The sequence below is a fragment of the Ascaphus truei genome, chromosome 1 (genome assembly GCF_040206685.1).
Source record: "Ascaphus truei isolate aAscTru1 chromosome 1, aAscTru1.hap1, whole genome shotgun sequence".
NCBI classification, from domain to species: Eukaryota; Metazoa; Chordata; class Amphibia; order Anura; family Ascaphidae; genus Ascaphus; species Ascaphus truei.
Genome location: NC_134483.1, coordinates 59043833 through 59061332, shown reverse-complemented (window position 1 = coordinate 59061332; position 17500 = coordinate 59043833). Strand labels below are relative to the sequence as shown.

The 17500-nt window shown below is 47.5% G+C and overlaps 1 protein-coding gene across 5 annotated transcripts in view; it reads right to left on the bottom strand.

Moving 5' to 3' along the window:
* LOC142488341 (F-box only protein 4-like) overlaps positions 1–17500 on the bottom strand; it is a 33256-nt gene that overhangs the window by 5133 nt on the left and 10623 nt on the right. For all 5 annotated transcript variants that reach the window (XM_075588765.1, XM_075588732.1, XM_075588743.1 and 2 more), the window contains 4 exons: positions 16071–16306; positions 14859–15079; positions 12460–12535; positions 9640–9815 (listed from right to left, as the gene is read on the bottom strand). In XM_075588765.1, coding sequence (XP_075444880.1) covers positions 9640–9815; positions 12460–12535; positions 14859–15079; positions 16071–16306 — 709 coding nt within the window. The remainder of the gene's footprint in view (positions 1–9639; positions 9816–12459; positions 12536–14858; positions 15080–16070; positions 16307–17500) is intronic.

Here is a 17500-nt window from a genome sequence, read left to right as displayed (position 1 = left end):
TTCCTTTAACTGCCTCCAAGTTCGGTATTAAGGCCCCTTCCCAGACCATAAACTGTCTATGCTGTCTAACTGTCATTCTGCTGAGATAGACAGACTGTGAATTAAAAGGGGAAGTATGTTCTCATATGTGTGTTTTTTCTATGCTCAAGTTTGCTATATAAACTGGCTGTATACCCTTTAATAAACAGGAGAACAGTTTTTGACAAAGCTTCACTGTCTGACTCAATTACTGCTTTCCTCCGAGCTCGTCCACCATTTTGTTTTCCCAGATCATCAGCGCTTTAAGAGTGGGTTAAAGCCCCCGGGGGTGAAGTCATCTCGAGTTGGCAGCAGGGTATTCTCACGCAACGACGTCAGAGAATAAGAATAGGATATTTACACTATATGTGTGTGTATATGTGTGTGTGTGTGTGTGTGTGTGTGTGTGTGTGTGTGTGTGTGTGTGTGTGTGTGTGTGTGTGTGTGTGTGTATATATAGGAACTGCAGTGTGTGTGTGTTGGATGTGTCTGTGCGTGTGTTGTGTCTGTGTGTGTGTTGTGATTGAGTGTGTGTGTGGGTGTGGTGATTGAGTGTTGTGTGTGTTGGTTGTGATTATGTGAGTTTGGTTGTGTGTGTTGTGATTGAGTGTGTGTGTTGGTTGTGATTGTGTGGGTGTTGTGATTGAATGCAGCGGTGCACAAACTGAGGGAGGGGGCGCCCCGGGCGCAAGATTATTTTGGCGGGGGGCTTGCGGCAAAACCTAGGTGCGCAGGCAAAAAAGATGTGCACGGGCGGGCGGCCAAACAGAATAGTGCAGGTGGGGCCACATGATTCGGAGGTACGGGGGAGGAGCACGCCCCAGCGCTGTGATGTCAGACGCCCCTCCTTCCGGTGTCTGCCCTACAATAGCGCTGTGTTCCTGCTCTCCTCCGCTGGCAACCTGCTTCGCTGCGATCCTCTGCCAGTGAAAGGGTTGGCTGCCACTATATCAATCATACTATGAATGTACAGAAATAATAAAAGTGTAAACACTTCCCCGCTCTCGCTTGCAAAATTATGCAGGACACCCTGTGCTCATGCTTGGAGAGTTGGTGATGTCACCGCTCTCAGCGGCAGCGTGGACGCAGCCTAATTGTGCAAGAGCGAGCTGTTGAAGTATGCAAGTATTTAGGCTGCGCTTATAGTGCCGGCGACACGACGTCGCCCGAAAACAAATGCATTGTCGCCGCCGCGTGCACTTATAGTAATTTTTTTTTATTTTTCAGGGGCTGTAGCCTCATGTGACAGCCCCAGAACCAATCAATGGCCTGGTCGCCCACGCCACCGCCGCAAAGCGAAATACACCGTCACCCGTCGTCACTGCGGGCACTATATGCGCGGCCTTAGACATATTTGTATTTACATTGTATACCGTTTAATAAAGGGTTTTTTTTCATGTGATTTTGATTACATCAGGCAGGGGGGGCCCGAGAAATTTCATGGATAAAAAGGGGGGCTCGGCATAAAAAGTTTGCTCACCCCTGCTCTATAATATCATCCTGGATGGCCCGACGCCGACTTAAACTTAACATGGCAAAACAGAGCTCCTCATACTTCCTCCCAAACCTGGCCCTAATAGTACTGCCAACAGTAATGTGGAAGGAGGTATTCACCCTACTGGCACGCTGCCTAAGGGTCACACTCTACTCCTCTCTCACATTCAAAACGTTTATAAAACCGGTGACCCGTTATAAACCCGTTATAACGCGGTTTTCACGTGGCTCCCGTTTTTAAAAATAAATAAATAAATAATTAAAATTAAAAAAAAGTTTACATTTTTTTAAAACATTTTTTTCCACACTGCACACTGCCACACTACCAGCACACTCTCACTGCACACACTGCACACACTCTCACTGCACACACTGCACACACTCTCACTGCACAGTGCACACACACTCACTGCACAGTGCACACACACTCACTGCACACACTCACAGCACACACTGCACACACTCACAGCACACACTGCACACTGCTCACACTGCACACTGCTCACAGCACACACTACACACTGCTCACAGCACACACTGCACACTGCTCACAGCACACACTGCACACTGCTCACAGCACACACTGCACACTGCTCACAGCACACTGCTCACAGCACACACTGCTCACAGCACACACTGCTCACAGCACACACTGCTCACAGCACACACTGCTCACAGCACACAGCGCACACTGCACACACTGCACACACTGCACACACTGCACATTGCTCACAGCACACACTGCTCACAGCACACAGCACACACTGCTCACAGCACACAGCACACACTGCACACAGCACACACTGCACACAGCACACACTGCACACAGCACACACTGCACACACTGCACACACTGCACACAGCACACACTGCACACTGCTCACAGCACACACTGCACACTGCTCACAGCACACACAGCACTGCTCACAGCACACACTGCACACAGCACACAGCACACACTGCACACTGCTCACTGCTCACAGCACACACTGCTCACAGCACACACTGCTCACAGCACACACTGCTCACAGCACACACTGCTCACAGCACACACTGCACACTGCTCACAGCTCACACTGCACACTGCTCACAGCACACACTGCTCACAGCACACAGCACACAGCACACACTGCTCACAGCACACAGCACACAGCACACACTGCACACTGCACACACTGCTCACAGCACACACTGCACACTGCTCACAGCACACACAGCACTGCTCACAGCACACACTGCACACAGCACACAGCACACAGCACACACTGCACACACTGCACACTGCTCACAGCACACTGCTCACAGCACACACTGCTCACAGCACACACTGCTCACAGCACACACTGCTCACAGCACACACTGCTCACAGCACACACTGCTCACAGCACACAGCACACAGCACACACTGCACACTGCACACACTGCTCACAGCACACACTGCACACTGCTCACAGCACACACAGCACTGCTCACAGCACACACTGCACACAGCACACAGCACACAGCACACACTGCACACTGCTCACAGCACACTGCTCACAGCACACACTGCTCACAGCACACACTGCTCACAGCACACACTGCTCACAGCACACACTGCTCACAGCACACACTGCTCACAGCACACACTGCTCACAGCACACACTGCTCACAGCACACACTGCACACTGCACACTGCTCACAGCACACACTGCTCACAGCACACAGCACACAGCACACACTGCACACTGCACACACTGCTCACGGCACACACTGCTCACGGCACACACTGCTCACAGCACACACTGCACACGGCACACACTGCACACGGCACACACTGCACACGGCACACACGGCACACACTACACACTGCTCACAGCTCACACTGCACACTGCTCACAGCACACTGCTCACTGCACACACCTCACAGCACACACTGCACACTGCTCACGGCACACACTGCTCACAGCACACACTGCTCACAGCACACAGCACACACTGCTCACGGCACACACTGCACACGGCACACACTGCTCACAGCACACACTGCACACGGCACACACTGCACACGGCACACACTGCACACGGCACACACTGCACACGGCACACACTGCACACGGCACACACTGCACACGGCACACACTGCACACGGCACACACTGCACACGGCACACACTGCACACGGCACACACGGCACACGGCACACACGGCACACACTGCTCACAGCACACACTGCACACTGCTCACAGCACACTGCTCACTGCACACACCTCACAGCACACACTGCACACTGCTCACGGCACACACTGCACACTGCTCACAGCACACACTGCTCACAGCACACAGCACACACTGCTCACGGCACACACTGCTCACGGCACACACTGCTCACAGCACACACTGCACACGGCACACACTGCACACGGCACACACCACACACTGCACACTGCTCATAGCACACTGCTCACTGCACACACTGCTCACGGCACACACTGCTCACGGCACACACTGCACACTGCTCACAGCACACTGCTCACAGCACACTGCTCACTGCTCACAGCACACTGCTCACAGCACACACTGCTCACAGCACACACTGCTCACAGCACACACTGCTCACAGCACACACTGCTCACAGCACACACTGCTCACAGCACACACTGCTCACAGCACACACTGCACACTGCTCACAGCTCACACTGCACACTGCTCACAGCACACACAGCACACTGCTCACAGCACACACAGCACACACAGCACACAGCACACACTGCACACAGCACACACTGCACACAGCACACACTGCACACAGCACACACTGCACACAGCACACACTGCACACTGCACACACTGCTCACGGCACACACTGCACACGGCACACACTGCTCACAGCACACACTGCACACGGCACACACTGCACACGGCACACACTGCACACGGCACACACTGCACACGGCACACACGGCACACACTACACACACTACACACTGCTCACAGCACACACTGCACACTGCTCACAGCACACTGCTCACTGCACACACCTCACAGCACACACTGCACACTGCTCACGGCACACACTGCACACTGCTCACAGCACACACTGCTCACAGCACACAGCACACACTGCTCACGGCACACACTGCACACGGCACACACTGCACACGGCACACACTGCTCACAGCACACACTGCTCACAGCACACACTGCTCACAGCACACACTGCACACGGCACACACTGCACACGGCACACACTGCACACGGCACACACTGCACACGGCACACACCGCACACGGCACACTGCACACACTGCACACTGCTCACGGCACACACTGCTCACGGCACACACTGCTCACGGCACACACTGCTCACGGCACACACTGCACACTGCTCACGGCACACACTGCACACTGCTCACAGCACACACTGCTCACAGCACACAGCACACACTGCTCACGGCACACACTGCACACGGCACACACTGCTCACGGCACACACTGCACACGGCACATACTGCACATGGCACACACTGCACACGGCACACACCACACACTGCTCACAGCACACTGCTCACTGCACACACTGCACACTGCTCACGGCACACACTGCTCACGGCACACACTGCTCACGGCACACACTGCTCACGGCACACACTGCACACTGCTCACGGCACACACTGCTCACGGCACACACTGCTCACGGCACACACTGCTCACTGCTCACGGCACACACTGCTCACGGCACACACTGCTCACGGCACACACTGCACACGGCACACACTGCACACACTGCACACGGCACACACTGCTCACGGCACACACTGCACACGGCACACACTGCACACGGCACACACTGCACACGGCACACACCGCACACGGCACACACTGCACACGGCACACACCGCACACTGCACACACCGCTCACAGCACACTGCTCACGGCACACACTGCTCACGGCACACACTGCTCACGGCACACACTGCTCACGGCACACACTGCTCACGGCACACACTGCTCACGGCACACACTGCTCACGGCACACACTGCTCACGGCACACACTGCACACGGCACACACTGCACACGGCACACACTGCTCACGGCACACACTGCTCACGGCACACACTGCACACGGCACACGGCACACACTGCTCACGGCACACACTGCACACTGCTCACGGCACACACTGCTCACGGCACACACTGCTCACGGCACACACTGCTCACGGCACACACTGCTCACGGCACACACTGCTCACGGCACACACTGCTCACGGCACACACTGCTCCCGGCACACACTGCTCCCGGCACACACTGCTCCCTGCACACACTGCTCCCTGCACACACTGCTCCCTGCACACACTGCTCCCTGCACACACTGCTCCCTGCACACACTGCTCCCTGCACACACTGCTCCCTGCACACACTGCTCCCTGCACACACTGCTCCCTGCACACACTGCTCCCTGCACACACTGCTCCCTGCACACACTGCTCCCTGCACACACTGCTCCCTGCACACACTGCTCCCTGCACACACTGCTCCCTGCACACACTGCTCCCTGCACACACTGCTCCCTGCACACACTGCTCCCTGCACACACTGCTCCCTGCACACACTGCTCCCTGCACACACTGCTCCCTGCACACACTGCTCCCTGCACACACTGCTCCCTGCACACACTCTCCCTGCACACACTCTCCCTGCACACACTCTCCCTGCACACACTCTCCCTGCACACACTCTCCCTGCACACACTCTCCCTGCACACACTCTCCCTGCACACACTCTCCCTGCACACACTCTCCCTGCACACACTCTCCCTGCACACACTCTCCCTGCACACACTCTCCCTGCACACACTCTCCCTGCACACACTCTCCCTGCACACACTCTCCCTGCACACACTCTCCCTGCACACACTCTCCCTGCACACACTCTCCCTGCACACACTCTCCCTGCACACACTCTCCCTGCACACACTCTCCCTGCACACACTCTCCCTGCACACACTCTCCCTGCACACACTCTCCCTGCACACACTCCCAGCACACTGCTCACAACACACTGCTCACAGCACACTCACAGCAATCACAGCACACTCTCACAGCACTCACAGCACACTCAGCACACTACACTGCACAGCACACAACACCTCCCACTCCCCCTCCCTACCTTTGGTGTCGGCTGCTGAGTTCGGAGCGGAGCTGGCATCAGGAGGAAAGGGGGAGGGGCGGGAGGAGGAGGGGGTGTTGGGAGGAGGGGGGGTGTCGGGAGGAGGGGTGTCGGGAGGAGGGGGGGTTTTGGGAGGGGGGGTGGGTTGTCGGGAGGAGGGGGGGGGGGTGGTGTGGATGCCGGTAGGGGGGGTGAGTGAGGAGCAGGCTGGGACTCGGAGGGCCGCGTGGGTTAGGCCCAAAACTGATTATGCTGCGGAGGCCCGGTAGGTGTGGGGGCCTCGGGGGGCGGGGGGAGGAAGTGGATGCCAGTGGAGGGGGATGGATGCCGGTGGTGGGAGGTAAGGAGCAGGGTGCGGCTGGACTTGGAGGGCCGCTGCTGGGGACCGTGTAGGGCTTCTGGCCACCCCTTCCTTCCCTCCCGATCGGGTGCGCGGCGGCCATTTAAAAAAAAATTAGCGTTACCCCGGTTCTAGCGCGGTCCGATCGGGTGGCCCCCAAGGACTGCGCTGTAACGGGGTTGAGCTGTACTAAGATACGCCCTTTCCTCTGTTGCACGACTTCTAAAACTCTGACTCAGGCCCTAATTCTCTGCTGTCTCGATTACTATAACCTCCTCCTGTCCGGCCTTCCTGCCTCTCACCTGTCTCCCCTACAATGTAGAGGAATGGTTAGTGATTAATGCGCTCCAGCGCTGGATTCATGTAATTCACATAATGCAGGTAAGTGTTGGGATTGGGGCTAGTGAGATATTTAAAGATGTAAAGTCCCCTAGGAGACCCAATGTCCCTAGATATGGGGTAGGTAGCAATGTCCCCTGCCAAATCTTCATAGGGATGGTCCCTGGACTCACAGCATGTAACAATGCACAAATAAAGAGAATGATACTCACATATATGCCCTATTCCAATTGTCCTGGTTGGCGTGCAGCCAAGTGCTTGATGTAACGAGGAGAAAGAAAAACTGGCGCACAGCCAAAGGAGTGGGTCACCAACAGATTGAATGAAAAAAAGAATTCTTTATTGGTCCAATTGGTCAATATGGACCAATAAAGGATTATTTTTTTCATTCATTCAATCTGTTGGTGACCCACTCCTTTGGCTGTGCGCCAGTTTTTCTTTCTCCCTTACAATCTATCCTAAACGCTGATGCCAGAATCACCTCTACTCTTTCCTAAATCTGTCTCAGCGTCTCCCCTGCTCAAATCACTCTCCTGGCTTCTTATCAAATCCCGCATCTCACACTCAATTCTCCTCCTCACTTTTAAAGCTTTACACTCTTCTGCCCCTCCTTACATCTCAGCCCTAATTTCTCGCTATGCACCACCCCGACTCTTGCGTTCTGCTCAAGAATGTCTTCGCTATACCCAGTTTATATCTAAAGCCCTCTCCCGCCTTAAACCTTTCTCACTGGCTGCCCTGCACCTCTGGAATGCTCTCCTCCTCAATACCCGTCTATCCACCTCTAAGACCCACTTTAAGACACACTTGCTTAAAGAAGCATATGAGTAGCACCGTGGATAATACTAGACACGCTACATAACGCTTGGCCCCCTGCAGACACACTTAGCAGAACGCCCTCCTACTGTCTCTGTATGTTCTTCCTACCTACCAATTAGATTGTAAGCTCCTCATTGCAGGGACTCCTCTGCCGAAATGTTGCTTTAATGTCTGAAGCACATGCCCATGACCTGTTATTTATATTATTTGTTATTATTATGATTGTCACGTGTATTATTATTGTGAAGCGCTGTGTACACTAATGGCGCTATATAAATAAAGTCATACATACATCTGGGCCAGGTGCCTTATTTACTTTAATTTTATAAAGTCGCCTGTGAACTTCTTCCTCAGTTAACCAATTGTTCGTTAATATAGATTTCTTAGTTTATTAAAATCTGCAATCTCTAATTACCGTTGTGTGGTATTGGACATTATATAATACCTGCATGTCCTACTGTTGAATATGCCCAGATTACTAGATACTATACATTGCATACAGCAATATATTGCGGGACTATAAAAGTTCAAGTAGACTTTTTAGGCTGATCTTGGAGCCAGGAGTTATCAATTTCTATTTGTCTACAAGAAACACTTGTCTGGTTTTACTGCATACCGAACAGGCAAGTAAAGAATTGTTTTAATGATATTTCTATATAAAAAGGCAAAAATGTGTTGCTACATTATTTACAGCACAATGTCTTTTTATGAGGGGAGTGGGAGTGGCCCAAAAACTATTTAAGTTTACTCTCTGAAACCATATACTGCTAGGTAATACTTTCATTTATTAATGCAATGGCCCAATAAACAAAATATTCATGTACAATGCTGCTGCAAAAAACAACACTAAGTTTTATCTATGAAAAAAATCTTATTGCTTCAACTGGATTTTATTTTCTTCGACAAATCTAGATTTTGTTTTCTGCATTTGCTTGCCCAGTAGAGCAGGGGTAGCCAACTCCAGTCCTCAAGGGCCACCAACAGATCAGATTTGAAGGATATCCCTGCTTCAGCGCAGGTGGGAGTTCAGTCGTTGACTGAGCCACTGATTGAGTCACCTGTGCTGAAGCAGGGATATCCGTAAAACCTGACCTCTTAGTGGCCCTTGAGACCAGGAGTTGGCCACTCCTTCAGTAGAGTCTCATAAATAACCACCATGGTCCGTAACGATGTCCTACTAACAAACCACTACAGAAAAACATTTCTTTGTTGAGGAAATGTTAGAATGTAGGTGCCAGACATTACCTAGGCATTTTGATCTTGACCGGGATCTAGTAGGCATATTTTATAAAGAAAAGAACATTTTAAAAGAATCAGGCAGAAGGTCAAGGTTAAATATCATCCATCTGCAATGTCTGATTCTTGTTAAGTCAACACTGGCAGCTTATGTAATGAAGGTTCATGCTGCCAAACTGCCTTCACTTCATGATTTAAGACCAGTATCTATGGGATGTCTGGTGACAGCAAAAAAAAGTACTTACTTTTGTGGGCTTCAGCATTTGCCAAGTAGATGAACCCGTCCACAACTTTGCACACCTCTTGTACTGCAGGGATTAGACTGTATGGAATTGCCTGCTGAGTTTCTCCTGGGCTCTCAGGCAGAAACATTTTGTTGACTGTTGCACTCTGCTCCACACGAGCTCTATCTCTCTCGTTGCTAGAATATATTTCACAAAATGCAGAGTCTTCAGACAGGTCATTGTTAATTACCCTGCTAAATGGGAAATATTCTGTACAAGAGCATTTAAGAAGAATTCACAGAGTGGTGCAAAAATAGCTCTTTATTCTACTGAAAAAAATAAATAATGGGTATATAAATTCAGCACTAAACCATGTCACTAATGAAATGGCTTGCAATTAATTGTTATGTAGTGCTTAGCAAACACGTTGTCCCGATTAGCCAATTTTAATAAAATACATTTCATATTGCAAGCACATCGAGCATCTCATACATAATTAAAGATGCCTTGCACAGAAACAAAGTGTAGCATGAAGCCTAGTGGAATCATTATGGCTTTCAAGAACAGCTTTATTGGGAAATCTTTCCAAATATCACAGGTTACTCTGAACCTGTACCACTATGATCCGAAGGAAGTTAGATTACAAGGAGATAATAGAGAGTAAATGAGAACTTCAGTATTAGGTGATCCCTTTTTTTATTTGGACAAACAATAGATGTTAAAAGACAAGCTTTCGAGAGTTCTCCTCGCTCTCAGGTCAAGCAATGAGAACTGCCAGACCCGAGGAAGAGAGGAGAACTCTCGAAAGCTTTGTGACGATGGGGAGGATTTGGCCCGGGATTAAAGGGGTTACACCCCAATTGGCCACCCTCTACCCTCCCCTGGGAAGCAAGGGGTTAACTGGACTGAGGTCCAGTAATGTGTTTTATCCTCGCTTCAATATCCAAATGCTTATTCCCGTGTAACTGTATTGTGTTATCCTAGTGTTTGCATCCACACATACACTAGGGTTGCTGCGGGAGGGAAAGGGTTAATGTTAAAACAGTGATTCTAGCCCTTTGTTTAAATTACCCTCAAAGATGCCTGCCTACTAAATGCAAATGGTCAGGAGAGCGACCAAATGGTTAGGAAGCTGGAGTGGGTTGTGAGCGTTATAACCCACACTTACAAACGCCTCTGATTCAGGAGGTCTGGGGTATTGGGTGTGAAATCTAACACCAGGTGACAAATGTCCACTACCCAGGGGTCCCTGCTTCAAAGAGATTTATTGATGGGGGCCAGGGGTGCGGTTACCCAAGGAGAGATCAGAATGAGTGACTTTATTAAATATAAGAATATTATGAGATGTCCTCGGCTGAACATGCCAAGAGTTACATATGTGTATTCGTGGGACCAAGCCCCAACTAACGAATACACACACCTGAGGTTTAACAGATTCTAAGAGACATATATTAATATCTCTCTTGATTTTAGTATTACACGGTAATATTAATCTCATTGGGAGCGTCATGCATGACGGAATGTATTAATATGTCTCGCGTGCCAGTACGAATTACTGAACTGAAGTTATGAAGTTATTTACAGTGTATATGGGATTTTGAATCTGTTCTGAAAACTGCAGAATCCCTCTGTTATGGTAATGAGCAGGAAGGACATCCTGCTAAAAATTTACATAGCCTGGTGATCAAAGGCTAAATTGCCTAATTGTTTATGCTGGGCCCAGGAACTGACTAGTTTAAGTGTGATACTTCACACCAAACAATGGAAGCCCAAAATCTGCTTCAAAGACTTTTTCTAACCTTTTCGGCATCTAGGGTTAAGAGATAAGTTTGACATGGTATTTAAGTCAGAGTCACCCCTTACTCATGTGTCCTTCATGTGTCTTCATGACCTGCCTGTCTTGCTGTGATGTCAACTGAAATATGGAAGAAATGGCTCATCCTGTATCCTGATGGCTTTCTTGTCATGATCTTTAAGTAAGTGTCTATATTTTGCCTGTTATTTGTATATCTTGTGTGTTCACCTTTATCAAGGAATAAATTATATTTTATCATATCTAAGTCTCATACCAGTTCAACCCAGTTATATATATTTTGGTGTGTATTATTAATAGCCTGTCACAAAGCTCCCGTCACAAGCTTGTCTTTTAATATCTATTTTTTGTCCAAATAAAAAAAAGATATCATCTATTACAGAAGTTCTCATTTACTCTGCACTATCGCAAGTGGACGAACACTGCTATTTCTACTTAAGGATATAATATAACTGCACATCACGGAAGCCAAATGTAGGTAAAATACATTTTAAATGTAAAATTATATATTATTCTAACACATTTGCTCCTATGTCAGCAAAGTGGTTAAATAGCCATGTAAAATGTATCATCTCTTACATCTGTTATAGTCACACTGGGCATTGTCTCTGATCTACATAAGGTGCACCTGTCGTGGTGAAATACGAGGGTTATAATCTTTGATATTTACGTGTCCAGACAATTACACTAAACAGATTACTGTACGTTCTTCAAATGATTAACTCATCATTGAAATCATTAAACATTACGGTCTTCTTACACAGCTTTTGCAACTTTGTGAGTCCATCAAATCCTTAGGAAACACTTTATTGCAAATGCTATGGGTTATGTAATTGCTTCCAATTACAAGAATCAAGTTAAATAGATGCAAAAAAATAAACATCAGTTGTTATGGTTAGTAAATTGTGATTACCAACATTAAAAGTACTCTGGCTCTATTCAATGTTGAAACTATCGCATTCATCTTAAGAGGTTTACGGTCCCCAAAACCCTTACCCGAGGCTGAATGTGCCTTTGCTCACACTTACCTTGTTGTAGAATATAAAGTCAAAATATTAAATTTGTGTTGATTGTCGAACTGAAAAGTAACACCTGAACCAATCCCTGTGTGAAAACATTAGAGAAACAAAACTGGAGGTATCAATATACATAAGTGTGTATGTACGAGGTTTGGTCACTGACATGCATATAGAGTAGGGCCCCACTTCTCGGCGATCCACCAACACGGAGGTACAGAGAAGGGGGCCGCCATGTCTGCACATGCGCAGAACGAGGGAGCGTCCGAGTTCACGCATGCGCAGAAGGGGTAGGAAAGACAGAAAATCACCAGTGGACATAGCAAATGCTATGTTCCGCTTTTCGGCGGTGGCCTAGAACGGAACCTGCGGTAAGACTGGGGCTCTACTGTATACACATGGGTTCTCTATGTTGCTATACTTCGCACAATGGAGGATTGCGTTCACTTTTTTTTTTTTACCCAGCTCATTCTGATTTGCAACTAAAAGTTGTCTGAGTAGCGAGACTGATTGTGTACTCGTTTCTTCCAGGCTTGGCTGGTGAAGGAATATACAGAAGTATATCCTATCGCTCAAACTATCAGAATAATAATGGACAAGCCAAGCTGCATTCGGAACAAGACCAATGAGTACATAAATGTTTGTCCCAGAAGGGCAAACAGAAAAGAATTCCATGTGACTTGCACTCGTTTGGTTATTGTCACAATAGCCAAACGAGTGCAAGTCACACAGAATTATTTTCGGGTTGCCCTTCTTGGGCAAACATTTGATGTACTCTTACCTTCTACAGCTAAGTAAAGAAGCATGTTTGAGCTCTGCGAGCGGATTGCCATGTCTCTACCCAGGAAACCTCGCCTGCGGCTAAACCAATAAATGACATGTATCAATGGGATGAATGAAATAAAGGTATGTCAGGAAGACATGCAGATACTCAGCTAGACTCTGCTGCACGATGTACAGCGTAACATTTAGGTCACTTATTTACCCACCATAAACAAATTGTGTAAAGTAATTCTGCTGCCATAGATAGAACTGTAGAAAATAGACATTTAATAAGTGTGAATTTCTGTGAACCTGGTCAAAATCTGCAGCTGATATCTCAAGAATCCAAAAAGGGTGCAAACAGCAGCGAAAGGCGACACGAAATTAGACCGTTTCTATGTCGAGTACAGCGGATTGCTGCTTTAACAAGGAAGACTATTACATTAAAAAGTTCTTATTTGTGTTTGCTTGCTATGTTGAATTGGCCCTTTACTGCCTTTGTGAATAACCCCAGTCAGTGAAAGATGGAAGTTCAATTAAGTTATCTTCCCACTCAGCCCATGGAGAAATAACAAACATAATCCGCTCTCCCAGATTGCTCCTCGCATTGATGTGTATTCAAATGAATTGCTTGATTTTGTATTGTTCCGTCGCTGCATACAAGCACAGTGATTACATCTCGTACACTGGCGACACACTTTATTCGAGCTCGGCTAGTCCCACGAATTCGGGTATACCCGGGTGTATTGAGGTTTGTGACTGTTTTCTGCCCGAGTACATTGAGTTATTTTCCAGCAGGGATTGAAGCATTTTATTCCCGCTGGCTGCAATACTGCATAGTACATATATATATACTGCATTACAATTCATGAATTTATGCCATCTGGTAGACACGCGAAGCATTGCAGCCTATTAAATCCTAATCATTATCATTTAACAGATCAGCCGCCCATCAGCCAGGCATGAACCCAGGCTGGGAAGGCAAATGCAACGGGGCTTGTCAGAGGTGAGGAGCGGCGCATTCCAGGTATCTGCCAGGTACATACCGGGTATTTGCTCGAATAAAGTGTGTCGGTGCAGTATGCAGAATAAGGACGTGTTTTCAACAAACCTTATGCTCTGGATGGAGTCAAGCAAAATAAAAATCAGCTTCACGACCAGTTTTCTGGCTTTTCTCATTTGATGCTCAACAACATCACGTTTTAGGCCCAAAAGTATCACATGTATTTTAAACAGATCATGTGCACATAGCATGTAAGCAGCAATCCACCCTGCTCACCATGAAAACAGTAAATGTCTTCTTTCATTTACCACTGCCATGTTTTATTACTTCTGTGTTTAGCAATCCCAACATTTGATTTTTTATTCCGTAGATGTATTTTAAAGATAACCGTTGCAGAATATGTGCCTCTCAGAGGTTTAGGGGGGCCACTGCCGTCCCACTCATTGATAGAACAGCAATTGCCATGGGAAACAATAAAAAGGTGAAAAGTCAGCAACAAAAAAAAAACATTGGATATGGAAAGAAATCAGCATAAATAAACAGGCCATGTTATGATGCATGTTATGATGCATGTTATGATGCATGTTATGATGCATGTTATGATGCCATTGTTGGGATCGCTGCTTTAATCAGTCTATAATCTTACCATCGATTTGTCTCTGAGGTATGCTCAAGACTGGAAGGAAATCTGGAGAAGTCATCATTCGTCTGAACAAAGAGTCATCAATCGGCTCTAGACCAGGAAAAATCATAGCAAAGCGCGGCTCCGCCGGCGTCACCAGCGACTGCAGAAAGGAAGTGACTGCGCCGTAAATGGGGCGTTTGGATTTCAAGGATCTTCTGGTTTTTGGGCAGCTCTTCAAATAACTATTTTGGCACAAAGAACAAGAGTTTACTCTCGAGCAATAGAATGAAAGAGTACACGGGATTCAGGATTATTTATAAAATGTTTTACAAGTAAGTAATACATTGAGAGTTACCTCTCATTTTCATGTATGTCCTGGGCACAGAGTTATGATGCCAGTATATGGTTACATTAAGTAAACAGAGTTAAACATTATATATAAAGACATTGCATGACAGTATGAGATAACATATGTTATAGGCGTATGTAACCGTTACAGACCAGGTTAAAATGTGAGACAGCTTTAGTTTTGAAAGAACTTAGACTGGTGGCGGCCGTGAGTCTCCAGTAGATTGTTCCAGTTGTGAGGTGCATGTTGGTGATATAAGTTAAATAAGCATTTTTTTCTATAACTGTATGAAATGTTGCAAAAGCCTGAAGGAGTTGCAGTGTTTACACACATGTATATAGTGTGTGTGTGTGTGTGTGTGTGTGTGTGTGTGTGTGTGTGTGTGTGTGTGTCTCTCTCACAATATCCATATTAAATCAGAGACATTAAAAGACCAGACAGCCAGTCTGGCGGAAAGCATTTGCCGTTTGAAAAGTTCCTTCGGCTTTTTCCGGATTTTGATTAAAGTATCCCCCTTCCCTTAACTTTATTGCGTTTTTGATGTATACTGTGTATTTTTGTGCATTTTTTTTTCTTGGAATCCTCATATGAAATAAAGGCTAAATATGTATTCTTAGAGCTGTTGAATGATACATCTCAAGTGTACTATGTATCTATATCTTTATTTATATAGCGCCATTAATGTACATAGCGCTTCACAGCAGTACAAGGTCATGGCTCTGGCCAAGACTTATAATTGTGCATTTCCTGAATTTTTCCAAACATGGAGAAGATAGGACTATAATATAACTTCCATGTCGTTTTTATACACTGTGTGATTTGTATCACTGAAATATGTTCTGCTGTAGATGCAATGAAACATGCGACATTTCTCCATCACTTACATGGACATATAGTCATGAGGTGTTCCCTCCGGTGACTCCGACAAGTACGAGTTCAGGATATCTAAATCTGGCAGGTTGTGACATTCAATTGAAGACCAAGAAGGAAGATCTCGCAGTAGGAAATATCTCCAGAGCAGACGATCTTGAACCAGTTCATGCCAACAAAGATTTGTCATTCCGAGCACGCATACATCTTGTGGTGAAAGAAATGATAAGATGTAGAGTTTCATATCGACCTGAAACACAGGACACTACATTTATTAATCAGTAACACAACTGGGAGACATTAGAGAAGCTGTTTCTATGTTACAATGATTTTTATTTATTTATAAAATGTTTTACCAGGAAATAATACATGAGAGTTACTGCTCGTTCTCAAATATGTCCAGGGCACAGTTAGGACAATACATTGTTAAATTAAATTAACAGGATTATACATTATATTTAAAGACATTTCATGAACAGTTGAAGATAATATATGTTATGGGCATATATAAAAGTTTTGTCCAAGCGGTTTACACGTTACAAGGTCAATAACACTATTGCTTACTTACAATTGGTCATTTTTTGTACCTCGGGGTAATAAAAAGAAAAGCCAACTTTGTCACTACTAGTATTTATTATTCCATTTAAAAAAATGAAAATATGATTATAGTAAAAGTTTGTTATAATAAAAGTTCAGCCGCATAACAAAGTGTTACTCGCTGTATTGCTGGAGAACATCTAAAAGAGCGTGGTCCCTATTTAGTATGGAGAAAAGCATGTAACAGGCTGCGGTCCCAGTAACTACTACAGCGCACGCCTCGCGCTGTGCAATCAAGCCCCGCCCCCCAGTTCCTCCGGTCCCAGTTCCTACCGCTGGGGAAAGGTGCGCGACAGGTTTTCAGGCAGGCGGGGGAATTTGAGATTAGCATTTGCGACGGAGGCGTGGCCACGCCCCCTCCCCTGCTTCAGCCAATGAGGGCGAACCAGCCGCGGGACGTCATGGCCACGCCCCCGCAAACCCACCACCACGCCCCTCCCGTCGCAAACCTTCCCTCTCCCCTCAGACCGCTGATCGCGGTGTAGCGCTGTGCAGCGCTGTGCACGCCCCGCCTCCCCCCCCCCCGCCGGGCGCGTGTGCCACAGTGAAGACCGGGGACTCACTCTAACAATGCAGTAATGAAGCAGTGTGTGTTACTGCACTGTGAGATTTATCCCGCCACTCACTTTATAGCAGGGGTACCCAACACCCGCCACACCTTTTGTGGGCGCCCGCGACTGACTGGCAAACCAGTTTATAATACGGCATAGATCAGGGGTCTCCAACATGTCGATCCCAAGCTACAGGTAGCTCGCCGGCTGCCCGTGAGAAGCTCGCCACAGTGTCGCCGCCAGATGCTGCGTGCCTCTCTCTTGCTGAAGGCCTCTCTCTAAGGTGTGTGTGTGTG